This window comes from Marmota flaviventris, chromosome 8 (genome assembly GCF_047511675.1).
Source record: "Marmota flaviventris isolate mMarFla1 chromosome 8, mMarFla1.hap1, whole genome shotgun sequence".
In the NCBI taxonomy this organism is placed as follows: Eukaryota; Metazoa; Chordata; class Mammalia; order Rodentia; family Sciuridae; genus Marmota; species Marmota flaviventris.
In genome coordinates, this window is record NC_092505.1 from 77,335,425 (window position 1) to 77,359,971 (window position 24,547).

Genomic DNA, 24,547 nt, shown 5'->3' on the forward strand with positions numbered 1-24,547 from the left:
TCTTGAGTGCTAAAAAAAAGTCTTATGAAAAAGACAGTCTGCTGTGTGATTCTATTTAATTGAAGTCTAGAATGCACAACACTAGTCTGTGGTAGTAAAAGTAAGAACAACAGTTGTCTCTGGGAGGATGGGTAGGAGTAACTGGGAAGGGGCATGAAGAGACTTTTGGGGTTGATGGTGATGTTCTAAATCTTGTTATTGGTTGGAGTTCCATAGACATAGGGCATTTGGACAAAATCAGTCAAGTATAGTTAGAATTTACAAATAATAAATACATAAATCCTATCTCAAAAGAAATGTAAGTACATATTAAACTGTAGTTAATATGCATATTGAAATATTTAGGACTAAAGCTACTCAAGTGCATCTTACTTTGAAATTCATTAAAAATAAGATGGATTAATGATGGATAGAAGGATGGAGAGATGGAAAAATGTGATAGAGCAAGTAATATAAGAATTATTGACTTTTGGTTTTGGCTGTATGGATTACTGCACATTTTCAACTTTTTTTTTTGTAATGTTGGAAAAATACCCATCTTTTCTTCTAAGAATTGGTTGGATTTAAAGACATGTAATGGATTCTCAAAGATCACAATAATAGTTCAAGTATTTTTTAACATTTTCCCTGAAGTGTCTCCAGAAATTATAATTCTAGTTGATTAGAATTCACAGAATATGTTCAAAGGCTAAAATATATGAAAAATTCTAATGACAGGAAATTGAACAGAGTTGTGAATGAGGTCTTTTTTTCCCACACTGTATTACACATCTGTAAATGTCTTTCAAATGACATTGGGCTCATTAATTTCGTTTTGATGCACTGAATTTGGAAACAGTAATGGTTCTCACCAGAATTACTTAATTACTCAAGCATCAGAATTACTCAAGTAGCTTGTGGAATACAGATTGCTGCATCTACCCCAGAGTTTCTGATTCAGTATAACTGAGATGGTTTCTAAGAATTTGTACTTCTCACAAGTTCCCAAGTGATACTAGCTCTCTAATCAGGGGACCACACTTTCACGACCCTGGCACCCACCTTCCATTTGGAGAGCCCATAGCCATTAGCTCTTACTTTAGTTAACAAGAGAATAGAAGCAAATCCTCTCCATGGATTTTCAAAAATCAACAGAAAAAGAAGGGCAATAAGTCTTGTTAAATTCCTTAGTCTGTTGATGTCTTTCTTTACATGTATTTTAAAAATTACTAAGAATCCACAGGTTTTCTAAGTGGTACAGAAAAGGTGTTACAAATATACTTTGACATGCATTATTTTCTCCATCACTTTCCCACTTATATTTGGGATACCCTCATGAAATAAAAGCTATTTTTATGACTAAAATAACCTTAAAAGGGCATTTTATTTGTACATTCTTTTTACCCCTTCCATCACATTTAGAGTTTCTCTGCTGTGGCTGCATTGTACTAATTATGTTACACAGAAATAGACTTATTCATCTGCCTAATTTATTGGAATGTAGTCTTTGTGATCAGACAAGTCATATTTGAATTTATATCACTAATACAAATTATCTAGTAGTTAATGAATGGATCAAATGAAAAGCAGATTAGTAAATATACATGTTCCCTTTTTCAGTACGATTTGTGTTGCTCTGACAGAATACCTAAGACTTGATAATTAATAATGAATGGAAATATATTGGTTCACAGAACTGGAGGCTGAGAAATATCAGGTGCCAGTATGTGGCCAGGGCTGCCTTGCTACATCATCACATGGAAGAAGGCAAGAGGGCAACCAAGTAAGGGGGAGGGGATTCTGAATTCACCCTGTGGCATTAATCCATTCTACTTGCCTAACGGGAGGGACCTAAACACCTCCCATTAGCCTGCATCTCCCTACAGTGTTGCAATGGGGATTAAGTTTCAACATGAGTTTTGGAGGGAAAAAAATCATTCAAAACCATTGGCTTCCTCAAGGAAAATAAAAATTTTACCATAACCTTTTTTTTTTTGTCATTTGAGAACTATCCCCATGCACTTATTTCAAATATATGGTTATTGATTGCATGTGGTTGTCCCTCCCACCATCCCACTGCACCTCTTTCCTTTTCAAATTAACATAATACAGACTTCAAAGAAAAATTTGAGAGATTCAGATTAAGGGATTATGTGCAAGTGACAACAGTATATGTCTCAGGATGAGATGTCTTCAGAATGAGAAGCTGCTGCTTTAGAAGGTTGTTAATGAAATGTAATTTTCCTACTTGGCTGTTGGTTGGGTTATAAAGTAGGTAATGAAGTTTTTTGCTCCTTTGGTAAAATTATTAACTTTGCCAAATGGTGCTTAAATATCAACACTGGCATGTTCAATCTGTCTCATTCAGGCATCCAAAGTCACCAGACGGTGAAGTATTGGCCTGAGGACTAACAGCAATGGGAATTCTGACCAAGGTGGAAACCGGGGTTATTTTGGTTGAAATGGAATAATTTATACCAACAGCTGAGCAAATGGATACAAAGTGCTCCATTAGGAAGAAAAGATTTTCTTTCTGGACTTAAAGCATTTCTAAATTCAATATGCAAACATCCTCAGGGTATATGGTAACCATAATGTCCTAATAAATAGTTAACTAATTGACTCCTGGGAATCAGGTGTGGCTTTATGAGGGAAGCTCTCCAGGTGGGCAGGGAATTATCATTTCTTGAACTCTGAGAGCATGTTGCATGTGGGAATATCCTTTCCACTGGAAAGCTCAATTCAAGATATCCTGGAGAGGCCTTGTGCTATTCTGCTAGCCTGGAAACTAGAATCCTGAGACACCATAGTTGGTGCTTCTTACTAACATATGATCATATCTGAGTAAATGAAAATCTAAGTTTATTTAAAGGCCCCATTCCCTGGCACTGGAGCAACTGTTCATATGGTTTATGAGATTTTATTACATTTTTTTCTCTATATTAAGTGTCATTTTTCTTCACATTTGTGAAAATTTTGCTGTATCTACTTGTTGTAATCAGGATTTTTTTCTTATGTTTTCAGATTTTTTTTTTTTAATGAAACACAAGTAAGGATGCCTTTTCTCTACCTCTTTGCTGTTATTTCCTGAATGTCCAGAATCTCTTTCCCTCTATTGTTCTTTTCAGGTCCCTGATTCAACATCCATTCTTTAAATATATGGAGAAAGAATTTCATTGTAAATTAGGGAGCACTATGTTCAAAATATTTGTTGTTCTATGTCCACATCTATCCTACACAGGCTATCCCACCACCACTATCCCTTAACTTGGAATTTAGACAGGATTTTCCTAGCTATTACTCTGTATTTTTAATTGCAGGTCTGCATGGGCACACACAGTACCACCACAACCATGGAAGCCATTTAATTCCTTCTACCTGCCAACCTTGTTCTGGTATACCATCATGTCACTGCAGAATAGACCCTGGCTTTCCCCATCTCTGTAACCCCCTTAGAAAGGCTCTCCTCTTGATCAAAGGTCATTCAAGAACTGACAGAAGCAGTTTTAATAACATCTAATATTATTTATTATAGCAACATTTAATTTTCATTCTCAAGGTGTTTAACTGAAGCTATCATGTTTTTTCCCCCTCTATTATGGAAAATTTCCACTAGTAATCACCAAATTTCATGTTGTTAATAAGAAAAAGTCATGCTATAGACTATAGGCTCTGTAGGATCAGGAACTGAAGATAGCTATAGACTGCCTTTGTCCATTCAGTTCAGTCTGTGGGTACCACAGAAAAATTACTGAAACTTTATATGTTTTTCTTTCCTTCCTTTTTTTTTTCTCCCTAATACCTTTCCTTGGAGCATGGAACCAGAGCAGGCAGAGTCATTTGAGCACCAACCTATGTTATGCAATCCCCTTTTGACTTTCTAAGAATCCCCTTGACTTCCTAAGGCAAATGTTAAACTAGTGCCAAGTCCGACATTAAAGTTGTAGTTTGTATAACAAACTGTAACTGTAACATTAACAGCAATGTTAAATATATAATCTGTGCCATGAACTATAATTTTTGGAAGCTTTTGAATATGTCTTTAGGTAATAATTGCCCTGATTAAAACAAAAACTTAAGCTATAAATGTCTTAATAAGCTGGTGTGACCACAAGGCATTGGAGTGTTTTCTATATGTAATCCACCGTCTATAAAAACCATAAAATACATTTGATACAGTATTGTTAACTTAGGCATTGTCAATGCCTGAGAACTTTCTTAATGATACACAAGTATCTATACATATATGTGTGTGTATATATATAATTTGTTGAATGATAACTAATAATATTAGGCAGTGTTACTTCTACCAATGCTATAATAGCAATATGCTTTAATAACTTTCCATCAGGCAGTCTGTATAACGTGGTTACAGAGATATGGACGGTCATGACCCATTCTACAATGGCATAATGGCATGCCCGAGATTCAATCATGTTGCATATATAACTAGTAGTTTGCTCAGTTCTGTTGCTGAGTCATCTCACATTGTCTGAATGGGCCATATTTTTTTTATCCATTCAGTTGATGATGGATATTTGTGTGTGTCTCCAGGTTGATGCTACTTTAAAATATTTGCCACAAGTTTTTGTATAGATATATTTTTATTTCTCCTGGATAGAATACCCAGAAATAAAATCAATGGCTTTTTGGTAATTTCTCAACAGTTTTCGTAAGTGGCTATCCTATTTAGTATTCACACTTAAAATGTGTAAAAGTTCCAAATTGTGCCTAAGATTTATTATTGTAAGTCCATTTGATTTTAGCCATTCTTGTGTGTGTGGTATATCATTTTGGTTTTAATTGTCATTTCCTTGATATTGATTGGGATTTGGTAAACTGTTACTTGAAGGACAAACCTAGACCAATACCTTACTTTTGCACTTCTGTGACAGAGTTGATTAGTCGTGGTAGAGAACTCTGGATTGCCAACTCTGAAATACTTGCTACGTGATCTCTGATGGAAAATCACCTGATGACCATGATGTTGAGCATCTTTTCATGTGCTTCTTGGTCACCATATATTGCTTTTAGTGAAAAATCTATTCAAGTGCATTCATTCAAATCCATTTTCCCTTGTTTTGTTGTTTTATTGAATAGAAAGAATATATATTCTGGGTACAATTCCTTCAAAAGATTTATCTTTTGCAAATATTTTCTACCCGTCTGTTCAGTCTGTTGTTTGCCTTTTTTTTTTTTTCTGGTTCTTTGAAATTTCAAAATTTTAAAAATTTGGTCAAATCTGTGTCAATTTTTAAAACCTATACTTCATATAACATATCAAAATTGATGGGAATTGATTTAATTAAGTGTCTTAGAAAATTTTGATATTTGTATAATAGCATAAGTCGCTGAGCAAGTAGAGGTTGGGACTGTAAAATTTGCACAGAACACATTACATACTATGGGTAAGAATAGGGTTATACTTTTAATTCTGAAATGACTCATTATTTTATAAATATTTTTAAAATATATTTTTTAGTTGTGGATGGACACAATACCTTTATTTTATTTATTTATTTTTATGTGGTGCTGAGGATGGAACCCAGGGCCTCACACATGCTAGGCAAGTGCTTTACCTCTGAGCTCAAGCTCCAGCCCATGACTGTTTTATTGACATCAGTATTACTGCTTTTCTTTCACTTAATATCCTAAGGAAATTAATTCTATATCTGATTTACTTCATGCCCAAACTTGCTATTTACAGTATTTCTAGTTTCTTCATTAATGTTTTAAAACATGGAGACATATAAAGCCAAATTAATTATTGTTTGTATATTAATAAATTCTTTACTTTTAGAATAGTTTTAATATTTTGCACTTTTTTCTCTTGTAGTAATTTTATCATCTTGACCAACTTGATATCAACAATTTAGAACATGTTCTGAAACATTGTGGAAAGTATAAGATAATCTTAAGAGAGATCAAACATGAAAAAAATCCCTCCTACTGAATATACTTTAATGGTGATTCCTTTCTCACAAGTCCATGACTGGATGCCCACGACAGTTTAGCTGGCTTCACTAAGTACCCTGTGTTTGGGCTGTTTCTTTACAGAACTTGACTGGAACTGACCACAGCTTCTCTGAAACAATAGCAACCTGCCCACTCTGGTTGATTCAGAGGGATATCTTGAATTTACAATGCTATTTTTAAAAACCTGTTGTTTCCAAACCCACCCCTTCTGACCTACTCACTGTTTTTAATGCTGCAGGGCATATATTTACTTTCAAAAATGAAAAGTGGATTGATTCTAATTTTGTTTTGAAAGACTTTTCTTTTAGAATTTCACAACATTCTTGGAAATATTTAGAGATACCCTAGGGTGTTTGTTGCAAACAGAGGATTAGAAACCATTGTCACAGAGCCAAGATTCTACTTTGCCAATGTGCAGTTCCCTCCCCTCCACGAAGGCAAATTAGTGTTGCTTTTACACAATGCTTGCATTTATTTTTTATTTTTATTTCTCACATCTGTTGCCATACATGCTTACTTCTCTTTACTCCTGGACTTTCCCAGGTAACATATATGCTACTTTACTTACAAATGTTATACTAGCTAGGCTTGCAATACATTGTATGATTTTCTATTGTCTTTACCTAAAGTCACTCAGCAGAGTTCTAACTACTAAAAACTATTGAAAGATAACTGTCATTACATGACTCAGGTTCCAAGCCATTAAACCAGAATTATTAAAAATAGATATAAAAGTATTATTTAAAGATTAAAAATTAATTTTGGAGGTACATAGATATAGCCCCCCAATATTGGAGAAATTGTCAAAAATTGTCAAATGTCACTAAATATTTCAAATTTTCATTTGAAGAAACACTCAACAAACTTATTTGGAATAAAAGGGAAAAAATCTTGCTTAATCATTTTGCTAACCACTAAAAGGAGCAATGAGGTAAGAACCAGATGAGTAAAGGGATGTAGAGAAGGCAAACCAAACATAGAGGGAATCTGTCCTGGGTGAACAGTGTGAGCCAAGGTGGAGAGCCAGGACCAAATATGTACTACATAAAGCAAGAAGATTATACTGGCCAAAACCAAATGAGCTTTGGTAAGAAGTTATAATAGGAGAAATAATGTCTGGTAAGGTAACAAGGGACATGACTTCCTAATTTTAAATAAAGAATTGGATGATGATCTTGAAGTATAAAGTTGGTGATACTGTAGTGAAGTGAGATTTGTCTACCTCTATTTCTTTTTTTTTCAGGACATTTTTAAAGTTTAGTTCTAGATAGTAGTATGAATCCATTTATGTAACTGTATTTATTAAGGCTGCCCAGACTGATTTTGGTTGAAGCAGAATAAACTCAGTTATGAAACCTTGGGGAACTAGTGTTGTATAGATGTGGTGTTTGGTATTTATACAATATAAAACTTCAATTAATGAGAAATAGAATACGAATTGTTAAATTGGTAAATGCAGTCTTTCCAATAGGCAAGATATTTTCAAAATAGTAAATCTGTGGATAATAAAATAATTCAGTCTTGCAATCCTAACCTCGAGGGTCAGGCATGTTTTGGAATTCACAAATTTGAGGCATTTTAGAAAAGTATTAGACCAAATGTTATATAACCTCTTTAGTGAGTTCTTGCCCAGTAAGCACCACTTAACTAAGCACATTTCCACAGTGAAGCATGTCAATAGTTATACTGAGCAGGCTCAGAGACAGACGAAATGGATTCAGGATGGTTCAGAGTTTTGTTGCCAAATTTGTTTGAGATGAACTTGGGGGGAAAAAAAAACATACAAAGGTTTTTGGATTTCTGAATGATGGCTAAAGAACTATGGCTAAAGGATGGCTAGGCAATCATAGAACAACTGCTATGTGCCAGCTTTAAGTTTGTACCATTTCCCCTCATCTTTGTAAATAACACAGCAAGAATGGTGGCTGTTATCCATTGTTTACAAAGCAGGAGGCTTAGGTGCAAGCGTGTCCAGGGAGTTGCCAGAGTGATGAGTTAACCATTATCTCATAGTGATGATAACAGTTGGATTTGAACCCTGTTCCTTCTGGCTCCAAAGACAATGTTGTTTCCTTACTGTCTGGTCAAGACCTTTAGTTAGTGTGATTATCTGTTCCTATTGCATCATTGATTTAAAAAAAATGTCTTGAGAATTGAAGTAATGTCTCCCTTCTCACCTTTCACAGTCTCTCTGGGAAAGTTGGTCCAATTGTCACTGATAATCTAATGACACTCAGTTGAGTCTGTACCCCAGTCCTGAGCATCACACTTAGATACTCAACTCCCTGTTGGGCGTCTCCATGTAATTGTCTCATTGACACAGTGAGCTCCCAGTGGAATTCGTCCACTTTCTCCTTAACCATTTTCTTCCTTCCACATTCCCTAATTTACTACCTTTGCCACCAGAAACCTTCCTTCTCCTCTCCCTTTCCAACTTTATCCATGACCAATTCCTGTAGCTGTGGTGTTAGAAAGCAGAACATAAAGGGCTAAAGGTTTTCAAAGTGTAATAATTCAGAGTTTTTTTTTTTTTTTTTGTTGTTGTTTTTGTTTTTTGTTAGTGGTGGGGAGATTAGTACCAGGGATTGAACCTGAGGGCACTCAACTCCTAACCCACATCCCCAGCCCTTTGTATTTTTTATTTTGAGGCAGGGTCTCACTAAGTTTCTTAAGGCCTTGATAAGTTGCTGAGTCTGGCTTTGAACTTGCAATCCTCCTGCCTAAGCCTCCCAAACTGCTGGAATTATAGGTGTGCTTCACTGTGCCTGGCAGTAATTCAGTTTTACCAATAAGGAGATCCAGGTCCTTTCAGTATGAGGTGAAACAGAAAGCCTAAATTCTATTACCTGCTTGATAATAAACTACCAAGTATTGAAACCACACAACATTAGTTTTCATTCTCAGCTGCTTTTTATGGTATTAAGTCCATTTTCCTCATTGCTATTTAAAAAATTATTATTTAATTTTGTAATACTTGAGACTGAACCTGAAGGTACTTTGCCACAGAGCTACATCCCCAGCCCTGTTAATTTTATTCTGAGCCTGAGTCTCAATAAACTGCTCAGGCTGGCCTCCAGTGTGGAATTCTGCTTTAGCCTTTCTCATTGTTGGGATTACATGTGTGTGCCACCATGCTGGGCTTATTGAAGTCTATTTTTTTAAATATCAAAATTGGCTACATTTTGGGCACATTTGGGCATGTCTGCTATGAGCCTTGCAAAGTTGAGAACATACTTTCCCAGAACAATGCTCTAGCAACTAACCCTTGCTGCAAATTTTGGTGGGATACAAAACAGGTAAAGTAACAACCACATATTTTTGTTTGTTTGTTTCCATCATTAGGCAAAAAGCCAAGCCTTAAAGTCCACATCAATACCACCAGTGACTCCATCCTCTTGAAGTTCCTACGTCCAAATCCAAATGTAAAGCTTGAAGGATTTCTGCTGGGATATGGCAGCAACGTATCTCCAAACCAGTACTTCCCTCTTCCCACTGAAGGGAAATACACAGAAGCTGTAGTTGGTAAGGTATTTGGGGATCAGGCTCAGAAAAAAGGGAGGTAATGGTTGTAACAAAATCTTGAGATTTGTGTATCCATTTGTTCTACATCCTTGACTGGACCAAATGCTAGAATCACAAATCATCTTCATAATTGTTGCAACCCATAGCACAATTCTTTATATTAAAAATTTTACTGCATGAGAAAATAATAATTATCTTTATTGACATTATACCTGTAATCCCTCCCACATAGCTTAATGCATAAGGGAAAAAATTAGCTGAAATAACTAGACTTATTCCTATATAATGTAATTTATTTACATAGTCTAACTTGCCTTATGCTGTCTTTCCTCCCTTCTGGTAGAAGGTAACAGCCACAACTTTTTAAGTGTTTCTTTATAAAAGGCTACCTTTAAAAAGAAAAAAGTATTGCATATTTTAAAATTTAGCATATTTCAGACAAAAAAAATGAAAGTTTTTCTATATATTATGAAATTGTATATATCTTTGAAAATATTTTAATCGCCTCCAGATGCAATTTGAGCATGTGGGTCACCTTCAAGACTTCTCCAGAAATAAATTATTTGCAAATAAAATCCCTTTAATTTTTTTTTTTTAAAAGAGGCTCTCTGTTGTGAATACTTTGAAAATCCATGATGAGATTTATATTTTGTTCCACTGCTAGGTTTGTTGCTTAAGAGGCTTTCTATGAACTTCAGAAGTTCAATGCTATAAGTTCAACCACTTTATACCAGCTCTGGAATCTACACATATATGCAGAGAATGTTGAAGATGAATCTGTTTTGTCCAGCTTCTTTTTTCTCCTAGAGAAGTCTCTATTGTATTTGAAAAACAAGCAAGAGGATAATACTGTCAGTTAAACATGTAGACTAGATTTTACATAAGATAATCACTTCAAAGCAAATCTGCTACTTTTTAATCAAAAATTTGTGAGAATTAGCACTTTGGAAAAAATACAATAATACTAATCTTTTCACATGAACCATAAATAATTTGAATGTTTGCAAATATTTCCCACTCCATTCATGCAAAAGATGTAGGCTCAACTTCACACAAAAGCACCAGAAGCACTCTCTACTCAGCACTAGAAGTCACATTTCACTTATGATAGACTTTTATTTGATTGTGTAAATTGGGAATTTGGTCAATTGAAAACTTACTTTCTATATCAGATGAATTCAATCTTAAAGTAATAGGAGTCAAATTACTAATAAGAATATGTGTATGTGCAGAAAAATAAAATTTCTAGCATGAATATTTTAATCTTTCACACTTTCAATAATAAAGACTGATCAAATGAACTAGGAAATTTTTATTTATTTACAGTTGCTTTCATCCTTTAAATTTTTTATCATAGAAAATTTCAAACATAGGAGAGAGCATCTTGTGATGAGCCCTTAAGTTTCATCATGCAGCTTGAATACATACTACTGATTTGCTAATCTTGTTCTATGTATTCTTTCATACAAACATTTTTTTCTTTTTGGCTGGTGTATTTTAAAGCATATTCAGACATTTCATTTTAATCTGAAAGTGCTTCATTATGCATCTCTAATCATTGAAACATATTTTAATAGTGTCATGCCTTTATTATAATAACATTTTATACCTAGTTCATACTTAAATTTCTCTGTTGATCTTAAAACTAGCTTTTCAGGGTCGATTTATTGGAATCAGGATTAAACAAGGCCTGTGTGTTACATTTGATCATGTCTCTTAAGTTTCTTCCTTTTCTTTTGATTTCTAGAGAAATTTGGTGGTTTAGCATATAGAATTCCACATTCTTTAATTGGTAGCTCCTATTCTGGATTTTTTGAACTACTTCCTTTATCCCTGTGTTTTCTATGAAAAGATAATCGGATCTGGGGGCTGTTTTAGATTTGGGTTTTATTTGGAGGTGAGAAATACTAGTTTATAAAGTGGTACTATGTGATTCCTAGGGACTCACAAGAAGAGGTACATAATGGCTGTCTGTCCCACTTCCTGACCCTAAGACTGTTTGGTGTGCATGTTTAGACGTTCTATTCTGATTTATCTATTTTAAAATTATTTTGAGTTTTAATATCTGATGATGATCTTTGCTCAGATCCATTATATTATACAAGGGTTGTAAAATGACAATTTTCTAACTCTAGCATTCCTTATGCCTTTTTAAGCTGATGATAAAGAAGATTTTTCTCTCTTCTGTCATCTACTTTTTCATTTCCTTTGTATGTTTTTAGGGCAAATGGCATACAATTCTCATTGCTATGAGTTGGTTCCCTGGTAACCTCCAGTGATCACTAATAATATAGTTCATTTAGGATCAATAAGAATGTATTGATTTTTTAATATATTGATAGGTTTTTTAAAATCAATATATCACTTCTCCATCTCCTGAGATTCTTCTCAATGACTAGCCTGACAATGGTCATTTATTTACTCTGGGAAATATTAAACTATGACTTTCTTAAAGTCAAGGTTTATGTCATATTCTCTGGTTATTCACATCAGAATGATTTATGTTGAGTAGATAGGTAATAAATATTTGTGGTACAGATTTGAATGGACACAAATCTGTGTAGAATATTTAGACTGTAGGAGGCCATGGGAGACTGTTTAATCTCAGATCCATTATTTTATATGAGGGTTGTAAAATGACAATTTTCTAATTCTAGCATTAATTAATTTAATCTAAGCTCTGATGTCAGGTAAGTAAACATTTGAGCCATGCAGAATAGATATAACATAGATAGGACTCTGTATATCTAAAAGAACTTTAGGGACAAAGACTCCAGAACTCTTAGGACATTATTCCAGGGGGCATTTAAAAAAACTCTTACCCATACTTTATATCACTGTATTTATTTTTTTAGTCCCCTTTCTCTTCTTGTAGTCTAGTGGAAGTGGAAAAACATTCCTCTTACATATTTCTTTTTTTTCTTATTTTTGTATGCCAAGGAATATTTGTGCTTTTCCTTTTATTACTTCAAAATGGACTTGTGTTCCAAGTGTTATTTTTGGTTGCTAAAATTGATTATTATGGTTTCCCATGATTGTGTTTGCTTTAATTGCTCTTAACTGATTAAACAGCTCTGTATCAGCTTTCTGTTGCTGCTGTAACAAAGTACCACAAACTTGGTGGCTGAAAACATTACAAATACCTTACCTTGTGGTTGCGGGTCAGAAGTCCAACATGGGTCTCAGTGAGCTAAATTCCAGGTGTCGACAGAGCTGCATTCCCTTTTGGAGGCTCTGAGGAATTTTGCCTTTTTCAACTTCCACAAAGTGCCTGCTTTCCTCTTTTACTTGAGAGTCAACAACATGAATCAAGCTCCTCTCATAACATGTCACATCATCCTGACCGATTCTCTTTCTCTTGTACCATCAGTGGTTCTTGTGATTGTCTTGAGCCCACATGGCAAATTCAGGATACTCTCCCTATTTTAAGGCTGGTTGATTGGCAACCTTAATTCTATCTGCAACTTTAATTCTTCTTTGTCACATAACCTCATGCATTCACAAGTTCTGGACATTAGGATGTGGGCCATCTTTGCGAGGCTGTTATCCTGTCTGCCACAAGCTATATGTTTGAAATTTGTGTTTCTATTTGATTGCCTTTATGTACCAGATTATTCTAACATCCTTCTTGAATCTGTTCATTTGAAACAGGTCTATTTTTTTACTGATGTGATGTGGGCAGGTTAGTAAATTCATGATCATAAAGTGATGAATTGAAATCCCTTAGTTCAAGGTGGAGTATGAGAGCAAAGGATTTTTATGTCTTTATGGAAAGAAAGCATCACTTACAGCTCCTACTCTTCCTTTTGAAATGGAATAGTAGCATTTTTTTTTCAGTTGCACTGAAATGTACCAAAATTACTTTGATTATCAAACGAATACTAAGCCTCATTGCCTGACACATCTCATATGTTGAATGGTTTATTTATTATTATGTCTCATTTTGCTATGGAAATGTTCAAGAAATATTCTGAAATGTTCAAGTTAATATTTAGTGCTTTGTATACTAATATTTCAAACAATCATTTATACATGTATTTTAATATCTATCAAGTATAGACAGATATTTTCAAGTCACTTATAGGTCTGACATGCAAAATAAAAAATGAAATAATCCCTTTTTATGTTTTGGAAGTTCATATTCATATGAAATTTCTATAAAAATTGACTGAAAATTTTAGAGGACTAATTGCAGCAGTAGGAAAAAAAAACTAGTATTGCCCTAGGTTGCTGGGACTAAATATTAATGGCCAAGAGAGTCCTGCTATGATTGAAAAAGCAGGATTCCCATTTAATATGTCCTCTAGGTTCCCACATTCTTCTTTTCTGACTCTCATCCTGAGTGTTCTCACTTCTGGTTTACATTTTTAAGTTTTCACTTCTTTTATCTTCAGCTGCCAATAATTTTGCAAATATCCAATAAAATAAAAAATGAGGACTCTAATATTGAACGTTAAGACTCATACCTTATGATGTTCAGTTGACCTCTAAGATCTGAATCACATGGGAAAGACGTTATAGACGGACCACCAGTTGTGAGTGGAAGTTGAAGAGTTTTATTTTGCTATTCTTCTTGTAGGAAAGATTTCAATAAAAAGAAAAATATCGTAGCTTTACCACTACCACAAATTCTGAAGGTTTGTCTTCCAGCCAAGTGTTAGGAATCCAACAGGATTAATAAGGGTAAGGGTTTTAATTTTCATGTACTTCCCCTGTTAACCCGCATGTTCATTTCCCTGAGAGCACAATTTCACACACTCAGTATAGGCCTCTCAGCTGCACTCCCCAGGCAACAATGTGCCTCTAACTCCTCAGAGTGATTCTGGGGTTAGGGAAGAGGGGACAAAATGCTAGTGCCCTGTAAACCTTCTGAACTGGAAAGAGGCCTGGGCCAGAATGCTAGAACAGTGTTCTGGGAAAGCTCAGCCTCTGCCTGAGAGATGTAGAGAAAGATATCTAGTACTTTTGAGTTAGACCTGAGTTAAAAATTGAACATCACTAGTTATTGTGCAGTAGTTTTGAGTAAGTCATTTAATTCTGTAAGAGAGTTTCATTTCTGTCATATATAAAATAGAGGATAAACTTTTAGAAACGATGTAAGACTATGGATGAATTAGATAAAGCAGCTAGAATAGATTCTAGCTCAGAGTATTCATGCTTTATAAATTTTGTCAGTTGCTGCTATAATAAACTGAGATAGTCAATCTAAACTTTTCCAAGCTTTGTCTCAATTGCCAATGATGATTATGCTAAATCTCCACTGAAGTTCTAATCAGTTCTAAGATTTTAGTGCCCAGGTTGAAAAACCTTGGTCTGAGTGGTGCCCTGTGGTTTGATTTTATTATGTATTATGGGGTGGGGAGTTGGTGCCAGTAAAATCATAGCAGTAAATTATTTTAGTAGAACTGTTGGTTTCTGAAAAGAAGTAGTCATACTCATCTTTCTATCATACCCCAGGTATGCTTTTTTGATAGGGACAACTCTCAAAATAAAATTAAGAGACAAGCAAAAATCTCTCTTCTGCAGTCATCATCTTTTTTTTTTTTTGCTGGTTGGGGGGCGGTACCAGGGATTGAACTCAGGGGCACTCAACCACTGAGCCACATCCCCAGCCCTATTTTGTATTTTATTTAGGGACAGGGTCTCACTGAGGTGCTTAGCGCCTTGATTTTGCTGAGGCTGGCTTTCAACTCGTGACCCTCCTGTCCCAGCCTCCCAAGCTGCTGGGATTATAGGCATGTGCTACTATGCCCAGCCAGTCATTATCTTTTAATCATTAGGTGGAGATCCTTGTATCAAAGCTGCCATTTGCTTTTGGTGAATAGAATTCACCAAAATTCTTGGAATTTCATAGCTGTGGCTTCCAAAGAAGAATATGATGACTCCCCCAATCTCAATCTCTAGATTTTACTTTTCTTTTTTTTTCCCAATATATTTTTTAGTTGTAGTTGAACACAATACCTTTATTTTATTTATTTATTTTTGTGTTGTGCTGAGGATCAAACCCAGCGCCTCACAAGTACTAGGTAAGTGCTCTACCACTGAGCCACAACTCTAGCCCTAGATTTTACTTTTCTAATCTTATTCTAATAAAGCAATTTTTTAGTAAGAACATAGCAAGAATTTTGACCTGCCCTCCATGGATCAAAATAAGAGGATGACAGTTTCATTTTCTAAACGATGATAAATTTATCTCAGCAAGTTCAGATCAAAGATTAATAGTTTCTTAATCTGAGATTTATTACTTTCTTTTATTTCGCAAGGGAAGCTTTTCAAACAGTTTTGAATAAAGTTTACTTACTAAAGTTTATTTATTCAGATATGAATAAATATAAATTATGTGCTTATAAATTTTAATGCAATTGATAGTCCTATATATTAGTAATACTCTTTTCAAGTTTTATGCTTAATTTTAGTTTGTATAGAAAGCTGAAACAAAAGCACATTTTTTTCCTTCTATGACCACAACTCAGAACTTTGGCTATCTTTTTCTATCTTTGTCACAAAAATGTTTAAGCATGCTCTATTCATTTACAGAAGTGGGATGAAGTATAAATAATGGAGATTGCTACTACTTATTATACTGAAGGATAAATATCACAAGAAAGATGGCTGTGGATTTACTGGAAGAAAATTGCTAGAAGTAGAGGTTGAAGATAAATAACTGAAGGAACTATATAGAGAATTAAATATATTTTAAAAATAATTGGAGAAAAAAAGAAACAGGAGAAACCAATAGGAGGAAACGATATAGTGCCAGCCATTGAAACCAGCTGAGCACCCTCTTCTCTGGCAGAATCCTTGGAGAATTAGCAAGGCTGAGGCAGGAGGATTGCAAGTTCAAAGCCAGCCTCTACAACTTTTAGCGAGACCCTATCTCAAAATATAAAAAGGACTGAGGATGTGGCTTGGTGGTTAAGCACCCCTGGATTCAATCCCTGGTACAAACAAACAAACAAACAAAAAAGGAGTTATGAAAGAAGAGAGCAAGGCAGCTGCCAACTGGGAAATAAGAAGCCATCCCCAAATGTGGATGAGATAGTTACTGTGCAGGTGGCGGTATTTGTTCCTTCTTACCCATAAAGAAACTGAAGCTCCAAATGTTAAAACTTCCTAAGGTTATCTAGCTAGTAAATAGTAGTTCCAGGGACTGGAGTTGTAGCTCAGTGGAAGAGCTCTTGCTTAAAATATATGAGGCACTGGGTTAGATTCTCATCACCACATATAAATAAATAAACGTCCATCAACAACTAAAAAATAAAATAAAAATAAAAAAATAAATCATTCTGGGATTTAAACCCAGGAATATGGCTTGAGAACTTGAGCTCTGAACTACTATATTCAATTGAGGGAATTTTATCTGATGTTTTGCTTCTACAATATCCTATAAAAAGTTTTTTTTAAAAGGTCACATATTATGGCTACTTAATTCACAAAGATTTAAATGAATTAAAATATGTTCTGTACTTACTGGGCCCCCAAAACTTGTTCACCTCTTCCATCACCATCTCTATGGATTATGTGGGGCCCATCTGTCAAGTGCTACCTCATCTGCTCTGCATAAGGCCAGCTTTCACCAGAGCAGAAAACATTGGTGTCCCTTTCCGTAAATATCCTAGAGACTGAGCATTTTCTTTAGCGTGAATGTTAATGAATTGCTGTTTGCTTTTATTTTCATATTTTTGCTTTTTTTCTGCTTTTGAGAGGAGTCTCACTGTGCTGCCCAGGCTGGCCTCAAATCCCCAGCTTTAGTGGCCCTGCCTCAGCCTTCCAAATAGCTGGAAAAAAAAAAACAAAAAACAGGCACATGTTATAGCATCCAGTTCTAGCATCACTCAAGAAACTGCTATTTGCTTTTTTGTCATTTCTGCCCCAACACTTACCCAAATAGAAAACTCCCAAGAGCTAATGACCTTACATTGCTTTTGACCTTCAATGTTGTCTTGAATTTAGAAACACAATAAATAAATGAATGAGTGAGAAAGAGGAAAGTTTGAGACTTAGGAAGTCTAAAACAGCTGTGGGTACCATTTAAGATGGATTCTTCTTTTGTTTGAAACTATCTTCAAAATGTCATCTAATTCTTTGTTATTTCCCTGGAAATGGACTTATCATTTGGGAAGTATTTGGCTTTAAATCTTCAAATGAAATCCAAACTTTTCATTAAAAAAATTAGGAATCAGAGAATCATTTGATTTCCTTCCAAGGCACAAAGTTAAGCAGAACTGAAGTAAACTTCAAAAGGGCTTTTTAAAGGTATTGGCCTAGTGGGTACCAATTTTTTAAATAAATGCATGCCATCACTTAAACAATTCACCATGAGTTTCTAGCAGAAAGGCCTATGTTAATAATAGGTAACCATTTCACTATACTTTAGTATCTTAACATCTTTTCAAAGTTCTATTTTTTCTGCTGGATTCAACTACAAGGATTTTCACGGTTTGCCTGTACTCACCAAATGATAAACTATCTCCAATCTATCTTTTCTTGGAAATACAATAAAACAAATTCATAATATCTCAATATAAAGTACATTCTTTTTTTCAAATGTAATACACAGTACACTGAGACCAACATCTAACTTTATTTAAAGTTCACTTTCAATCATATTTAAAAGTATCCCCTAAATTGGCTAATGGTTCCAAAAGGATATATTATCCAAGATTCACTGCAAGAATCTGCCTATAGAGAAGGAGTCTTATTTGGACAGATAACCCTCTAATTGTTCCTTTTATTGGCAGTTATCTAGAAAACAGATATATAAGATAGTGTTTATATTTTAGATTTTCATTCAGTTTTAGGGATACATCTCAAAACCAAGGAACATAGTCATATCGGCTTTCCTAATGGTCCATTTTATTTCTCTTTATATGTTTCACTTTTCTAAGATTCTCGGTTCTCTTTGGCACATGTGAGTCATACCAAGTGCCATCCATGAAGGTCAACATTCAGTTAGATTCTGTTTTGTATTGTTCCCTGTGAAGTAGATACTCTTATGATCCTCTTCATCCTCATGAAGACAGTGAAGACGGTTGACAGTGTGTATAATTTCATCTTGTCACGTCTCACCAACTGAATGTAGGCTTCTTGGGGCCAGAGTTGAGTCTCATTCTTCCCATATACTCTACAATCAGGGTCAATATGTCTACAGCTGTGGTAGCTGCACCCTGACTTTTCTGGAGAAAGGTTTCCTATCAACAAAATAAAAAGTCTCTAGTGATCTGTAGCGGAAATCCACAACTGGGTTGTAGGGGAAAATCATTCAACAGGGTTTAGGAGTTGACTCTACCCTCTTGGTTAAGTAGCTATCATGGTTTATCTGTCACAGTCATGCTTTCCACTGTTATAACATAATTGTCAACTATGCTTCCCATTCTCTCAACCACATCCCAGTTTACTTGGAAAATGACATGCTCAATCTACATCATTCTTAGCATGATCACCAAATCTTTCACAATTGGGTCCCAAAGTGATAGCCCAGCCTTTTCTTCTGCCACTGGGAACACTGTGTCAAGAAAAGAGGAGGAAAAAATCAAGGGAATTTGGCCACAAGTTCATCTCTCCTGAGTTCCATTCACCAGGTGGGCACATAGTAGCTGAGTGAACATATATTGGGTGGAGGGTATTATCAGCCTGTTAGCTGATGATTTAATACTTTTGAGCACCTACAATGTTCTGTGCTAAGGAGTTTATGGGAATGGTCATTATATCCTTATAGCCACCCTGTGAAGTAGATACAATTATGATCCTCATCATCCTAAGGAAGACAGTGATTCCCCAGGAGGTTGAGAAATCTACAAGCAGCAGGTTGAATCCTGTGCCTTTGGCCACCGTGCCCTGGTGCTTTCCCCATGGCATGTCAGTGTTCTGGTATTGTTTAACTCATCTTGTGGGGTAATTCCTACTGCTCTATCTGCACATGGTAATGCTGACTAGAGCATTTAAAAGAAAGAAAAAAACCTTACTGATTTGAAGGCTTTGACTTTAGAGACCATCTGAGATCTAATGTGACCTAGGCTTATTACTTGAAAGAAAAATATACAAATGAAGTCCGGAGTTTTCAGTAGTCCTTCCTGGAGAGAAAATATTAACAAAGTGCTGAGTTCATTGGAAAATGTGCGTGTGCATATATGGGCTCTACTTCAAAAGCAAGCCATTGCCAAATCTTAAACCATTTAATGGACAACACCCCACACTAAATTTCTCTGTGGGGTGCAAATATAAAATACAGACAAAGAAAATACTACAGACAACAAAGCCAACAATTTTAATGTCTACCAGGTCTTCTAAACTAGAAAAGGATGTGTACTGTCTGTTGGAACAAGTGGGTAAGATGAATTGTTTATTAAATATTTTTGATGTCAGTGAGAATTTGTCAAGAGTGTGAAAGTGAAGCAGGGTTAATTTGGGACAGTGACTGAATGAGATGGTCCCAACTCTGTGCCAGGATGACAGGAAATGAGATTACCTGAAACAGCAGACTTGTGACCAGTGTGTAGAGTCTGGGAGTCAAAGGGTCAGGTCAGTGCTGGTTTCATGAGCAGGTGACCAATGCCCTCAGAGGACCCATGTTCAAGGTTTAATGTAGTGCTGTTGCAAACTTGAATTTTTTAATACTTCTATCTTTCCATGTTGTCTTGGGAGGTCCTATGGGACAATGGCACATGTGCTAAGGACATGGAGTCTGGTCTCTTGTGCCAGCTCCTCCCATAGTTTGGTTCTCAGCTCTCTTGTCCCCCAGACTCTGGTGCCCTTGTTGTCTGGCTACACTTCTACTTCCCACTCTGCTTGGCAATTTGGACTGGCCTCTACCTCAAGCAGGGGACTCAAGAGGGGTCAGAATGTACACACCCTGGGGTGACACCTGGCTGGACAGAATGGCAGCAGTTCTTGCACACACTGGCAGTGTCACTGTGCATTCAGTAGGGGATCTGTAGGGAGCACACAGTATGTCTCAGTACAGATTTTGCAATCGCTTGAGGCTTATAGGTCAGGGTAGCAGACCCGTGGGAAGGGAAGGTACAGATGGGGGATAAAGCATTTGGATCTTGGGACTGCCAGTGGTGGAAGATGGTCTTAGTCCATTTTCTGTTGCTGTAAAACACTGGGTAATTTATCAAGAAAAGTGATTGATTTTTGTCCCATTGTTCCAAAGGGTGGGCAGTTCAAGACTGAGTGGCTGCATCTGGTAAAGGCCTCATGCTGCATCATAATATGGTGGATGGTACCAAATGGGGGTGGCTATGTGGGGATGGTGAAGAGGTGCATGCAAAAGAGAACATGTGTGTATGAGAGAGTGAGGCAAAGTGGCAGGCTCACCCGAAAACCACCCGCTCTCCAGATAACTAATCCTGTCTCATGAGAGTGAGAACTCCCACAAGACTGAACCAATCCATTGGTGAGGCTAATGTCCCCATGATATGATCACTTCCTGTTAAGCTACATCTTTTAGCACTTCTACCCTGAGGAATTAAGCCTCAATGAAAGTTTTGCTGGGGACAAATTATAAATCCTACATAATGCCATGCTGTTGGGGTTTGGAGTAAGGTGGGGTATGGAGAGGTAGAATGAAGGTCTGTACTCACCTGCACAAATTAAGTAGCAAAAAAACACCATGATGAGTCAAGACAGACAGTGGAAGAAAGAAAATATTTCATATTTTAGTGTCTTTAATAGTATTCTTTTTCTCTGCATTTTTTCTTCTTTTTTTGTGGTACAGGGCATTGAACACAGGGTGGCACTCTATCAGTGAGCCACATATTCAGCCTCTTTATTTTTTATTTTGAGACAGGGTTTTGCTAAATTTCCCAGGCTGACTTTGAACTTGTGATTCTCCTGCCTCAACCTCCCAAACTGCTGGGATTCCAAGTATGTGCTGCCAAGCCCAGTTTTTAATAGGGGTGTCATCTTTTAATTTTGTATGGGACCAACAAATAATATAGCTGGACCTGAATGAAGTGTGTGTTTTCAATAGCACTGCCTCTCAAACACTCACCAAATGAAAGAAATTTCCAATAATGTCTCCTTCAAAGGAATGTATCTTTGCAGTGACCTTCTGTATGGAAAAAGAGTATGTGCATCTTCTCTTCCAGACAACCTTGGTAGGTTGAGGGTGGTGAAGGAGTATAGCAGAGCTTTGGTAGCACACTGAAAGGAGAAGTCCTGTGTTTTAGTCAGCTTTTTTTTTAATGTCTGTGATCAAAAGATCTGAGAAGAAAACAAAAAGGACTCATGGTTTCAGAGATCTCTGTCCATAGATGACCATAGCTCAGTCCATAGCTCTGGGCCCAAGGTGAGGCAGAACATCATGGTGGAAGGGTGAGGCAGAGAAAAGCAGCTCAGGACATGGCACCAGGAAGCAAAGCATCAAGGACAAAATAGAAACTCCAAAGGCACGCTCCCAGTGACTTACCTCCCCTAGTCATACCCTACCCTCCTACAGTTATCCAATTAATACTTATCGGTGGGTTAATTCACAAGTTAAGTTAAAGACTCTTATAACCCAACAATTTCACCTCTGAAAATTCTTCCATTACCTAATCCAAGAGCTTTGGGGTACAGCATATAACTCAACCATAACTAAATTCTTTCTCCCCAAATAGCCTGCCTTCCTGCTCCCCTCTACACCCTCTCTTCCACTCACTGACTCCACAACATGGAGATGCAGAGCTGCTCAGTGCTGTCATCAACCCTGAACAACTTCACTTATAACACATACGTCAACATAAGCTCCAAGTTTCCTTTGGAACAGGTCTGTGAGCGTTCTGGAATCCCATCAGTGACAGTGTTCCTGCTCATTTTTGTGCTTGCTGTGTAACGTGGCTGGATAAACTTGTCCCATCCCAGGGGCCCGAAGACTGCATTTTAAAGGCTAAAAGAAGTCAGAATTCTCTTTGAGCCAGGGGGCATAACAGTATGTACTGTCAAACTGGGTGTGGGCTCATTATTCAGCAGATTTTGTACTGTTCAATGGAAATAATTACCAAATACTGTAGGATTTGCTTTAAAATCTCCTTTCCAATTATTTTTTCAGGCAAAGAAGGGAAAGATTTGTTATTCTACACTAAAACACAACTGTTTATAAGAAAAATGTAACAATAACAACAAAAGTTCTATAAGTAGTCTCATCACAGACTAACTATCCAATTAAAATTGGAGCTTTCAAAAATATTATTTATTTTGATAACAGTGCAATTTCCCAGCCCCTAAATATTTTTTCATTCTTCTTACAAAGCCTCAAGCTTCCTGCATTTTGATTCTAAGCCTCTGGTACTAAAGGGAGAGAAGAATAGATTCATTCTTTCTTTCAGAACATATTTATTGAGCAGTTGTGAATTTTCCAGGCTTAAAGGTACATAAATGAGTAAAGCTTGAATGGGGAATGTGTGTGGCCCAGGTCCAGATGATCTTCAGCCACAAACTTTTTCCACAGGGGATTAGAAATACTTTAAAAGATTGAGGACTATGTGAGTTTGTGATGATTATAATTCTATAGACATTCTTTTTTATGTACAACTAAGGATAATGTGTGCTATTGAACTAATTTATTAAAAATACTAAAGTTTTATTCATAAATTTAGTAAACATAGTAGAGTTAGTGCAGCAATAATATTATGCTATTCTGTATTCTACTTGAACATCTGGCAACCATGAGACTTTACAAAGCTACAATTTAGCATATGCCCAAGCAGACAATGGGATTTCCACAGTTTTCTAAAGAAGTACTCCATTCGTGGTTAGTTAGTTGGTTTTTCCAAAAGGGACCCCCGCCTTCCTAAAAAGGAATCAGTGATGTTCTTGGATTGAGACTATCAATTGCTGCTGTTCTAGTCTTTGCGTATGTAATTACTTTAGGGTCACATAATTATTATCGATGTATTTTGTGGTAGGTTTAGTTGTGCTATTGTTGATTCTGCCTGTGGAATGATGCATCTGTCCTATCAATACTACCGGACGCTGTCATATTCCAGTAATTGGGCTTCAGGATGATTGTGGACTACAGTTTAAATATGAATCATTTGCACCCCATTGCTGAAACCAATTTGCTGTCATGATGTCAATTTGTTATTATTGCTCAGTTCTCTGTCACCAGAATATAAGAATGGGTGGGGTGGGTGGGGAACAAGGTTGGTCACCATCCTGAAATTTAGAAATACCCAGTAAGTGACCTTTCAAGAAATGAATAGATACAAGTAGTATTTTACATTTTTTTTAACCTTTCAATTCCCCACAGCACTGCCCACCTCTCCTAAACACTTTCTTAGGGAAGATTCCCTCACCCTCTTTCCCTCATGGAGCAGCAAGCCAGGGCATGTGTCTGCAGCTAGACAGGCAACTGAGGCAGAACTGTAGAGCCAAGGGCCCTGGTGGAGCTTTCTCTGCTTGTCTGCTCCATGGCCACAGTTAGGTCCCTTTTCTCAGATCCAACAAGTAGGCAACAAGTTCTCAGTTCAGTACAGAAGCTGTCTGCTAAGTATTAAGAGATAGAATCCTCAAAATTAAATCGTACACACACAGTTTGGATTACAGCTAAATATGGCATGTGATCACACAGATACAAACAAGAAGTGGTAATATTACCATTATGGAGATTTTCATAAGCATGATCTGTTTCAAGTTTTATAAGTGATTTTAATTCTTACTATGGGCTTTATGGCGAGCTATACTGACTTCTAATTAAAAGTTAACCTTGTTACATCAATTTCTAAAGTAGCTTTAACTAAATTATATCACTATTTTATATAAACTAAGAATTAATAAAGCCACTAATAAATGACATTTTTCATATCCCTTAGGGCTTTTATTTTGTACTTACTGAAAAAGCATCCTTTAAATTATCAATGTATAAATTTCATCTTATCTATTAGTCTTTTTTGTCAAAATTTTATTTTAGAAAAGTTTTATCTTTACAGCTTTTCTATAAATATAATGCAGAAAATTTGGTACTTTAATATCCATTTCATCCATCATTAACATCTTACATTAGTGTGGTACATTTATCACAAATAATGATCTAATGATACATTATTAGTAGACATATGTATTCTATTTGATTTCCTCAGTTCTTGCC

General features: G+C 36.0%; 1 protein-coding gene across 6 annotated transcripts in view; it reads left to right on the forward strand.

The window, feature by feature from the left end:
* Abi3bp (ABI family member 3 binding protein) overlaps window positions 1–24,547 on the forward strand; it is a 242,906-nt gene that overhangs the window by 44,402 nt on the left and 173,957 nt on the right. For all 6 annotated transcript variants that reach the window (XM_071615402.1, XM_071615403.1, XM_071615405.1 and 3 more), the window contains exon 2: window positions 9,298–9,477. In XM_071615402.1, the coding sequence (XP_071471503.1) occupies window positions 9,298–9,477 (180 nt within the window). The remainder of the gene's footprint in view (window positions 1–9,297; window positions 9,478–24,547) is intronic.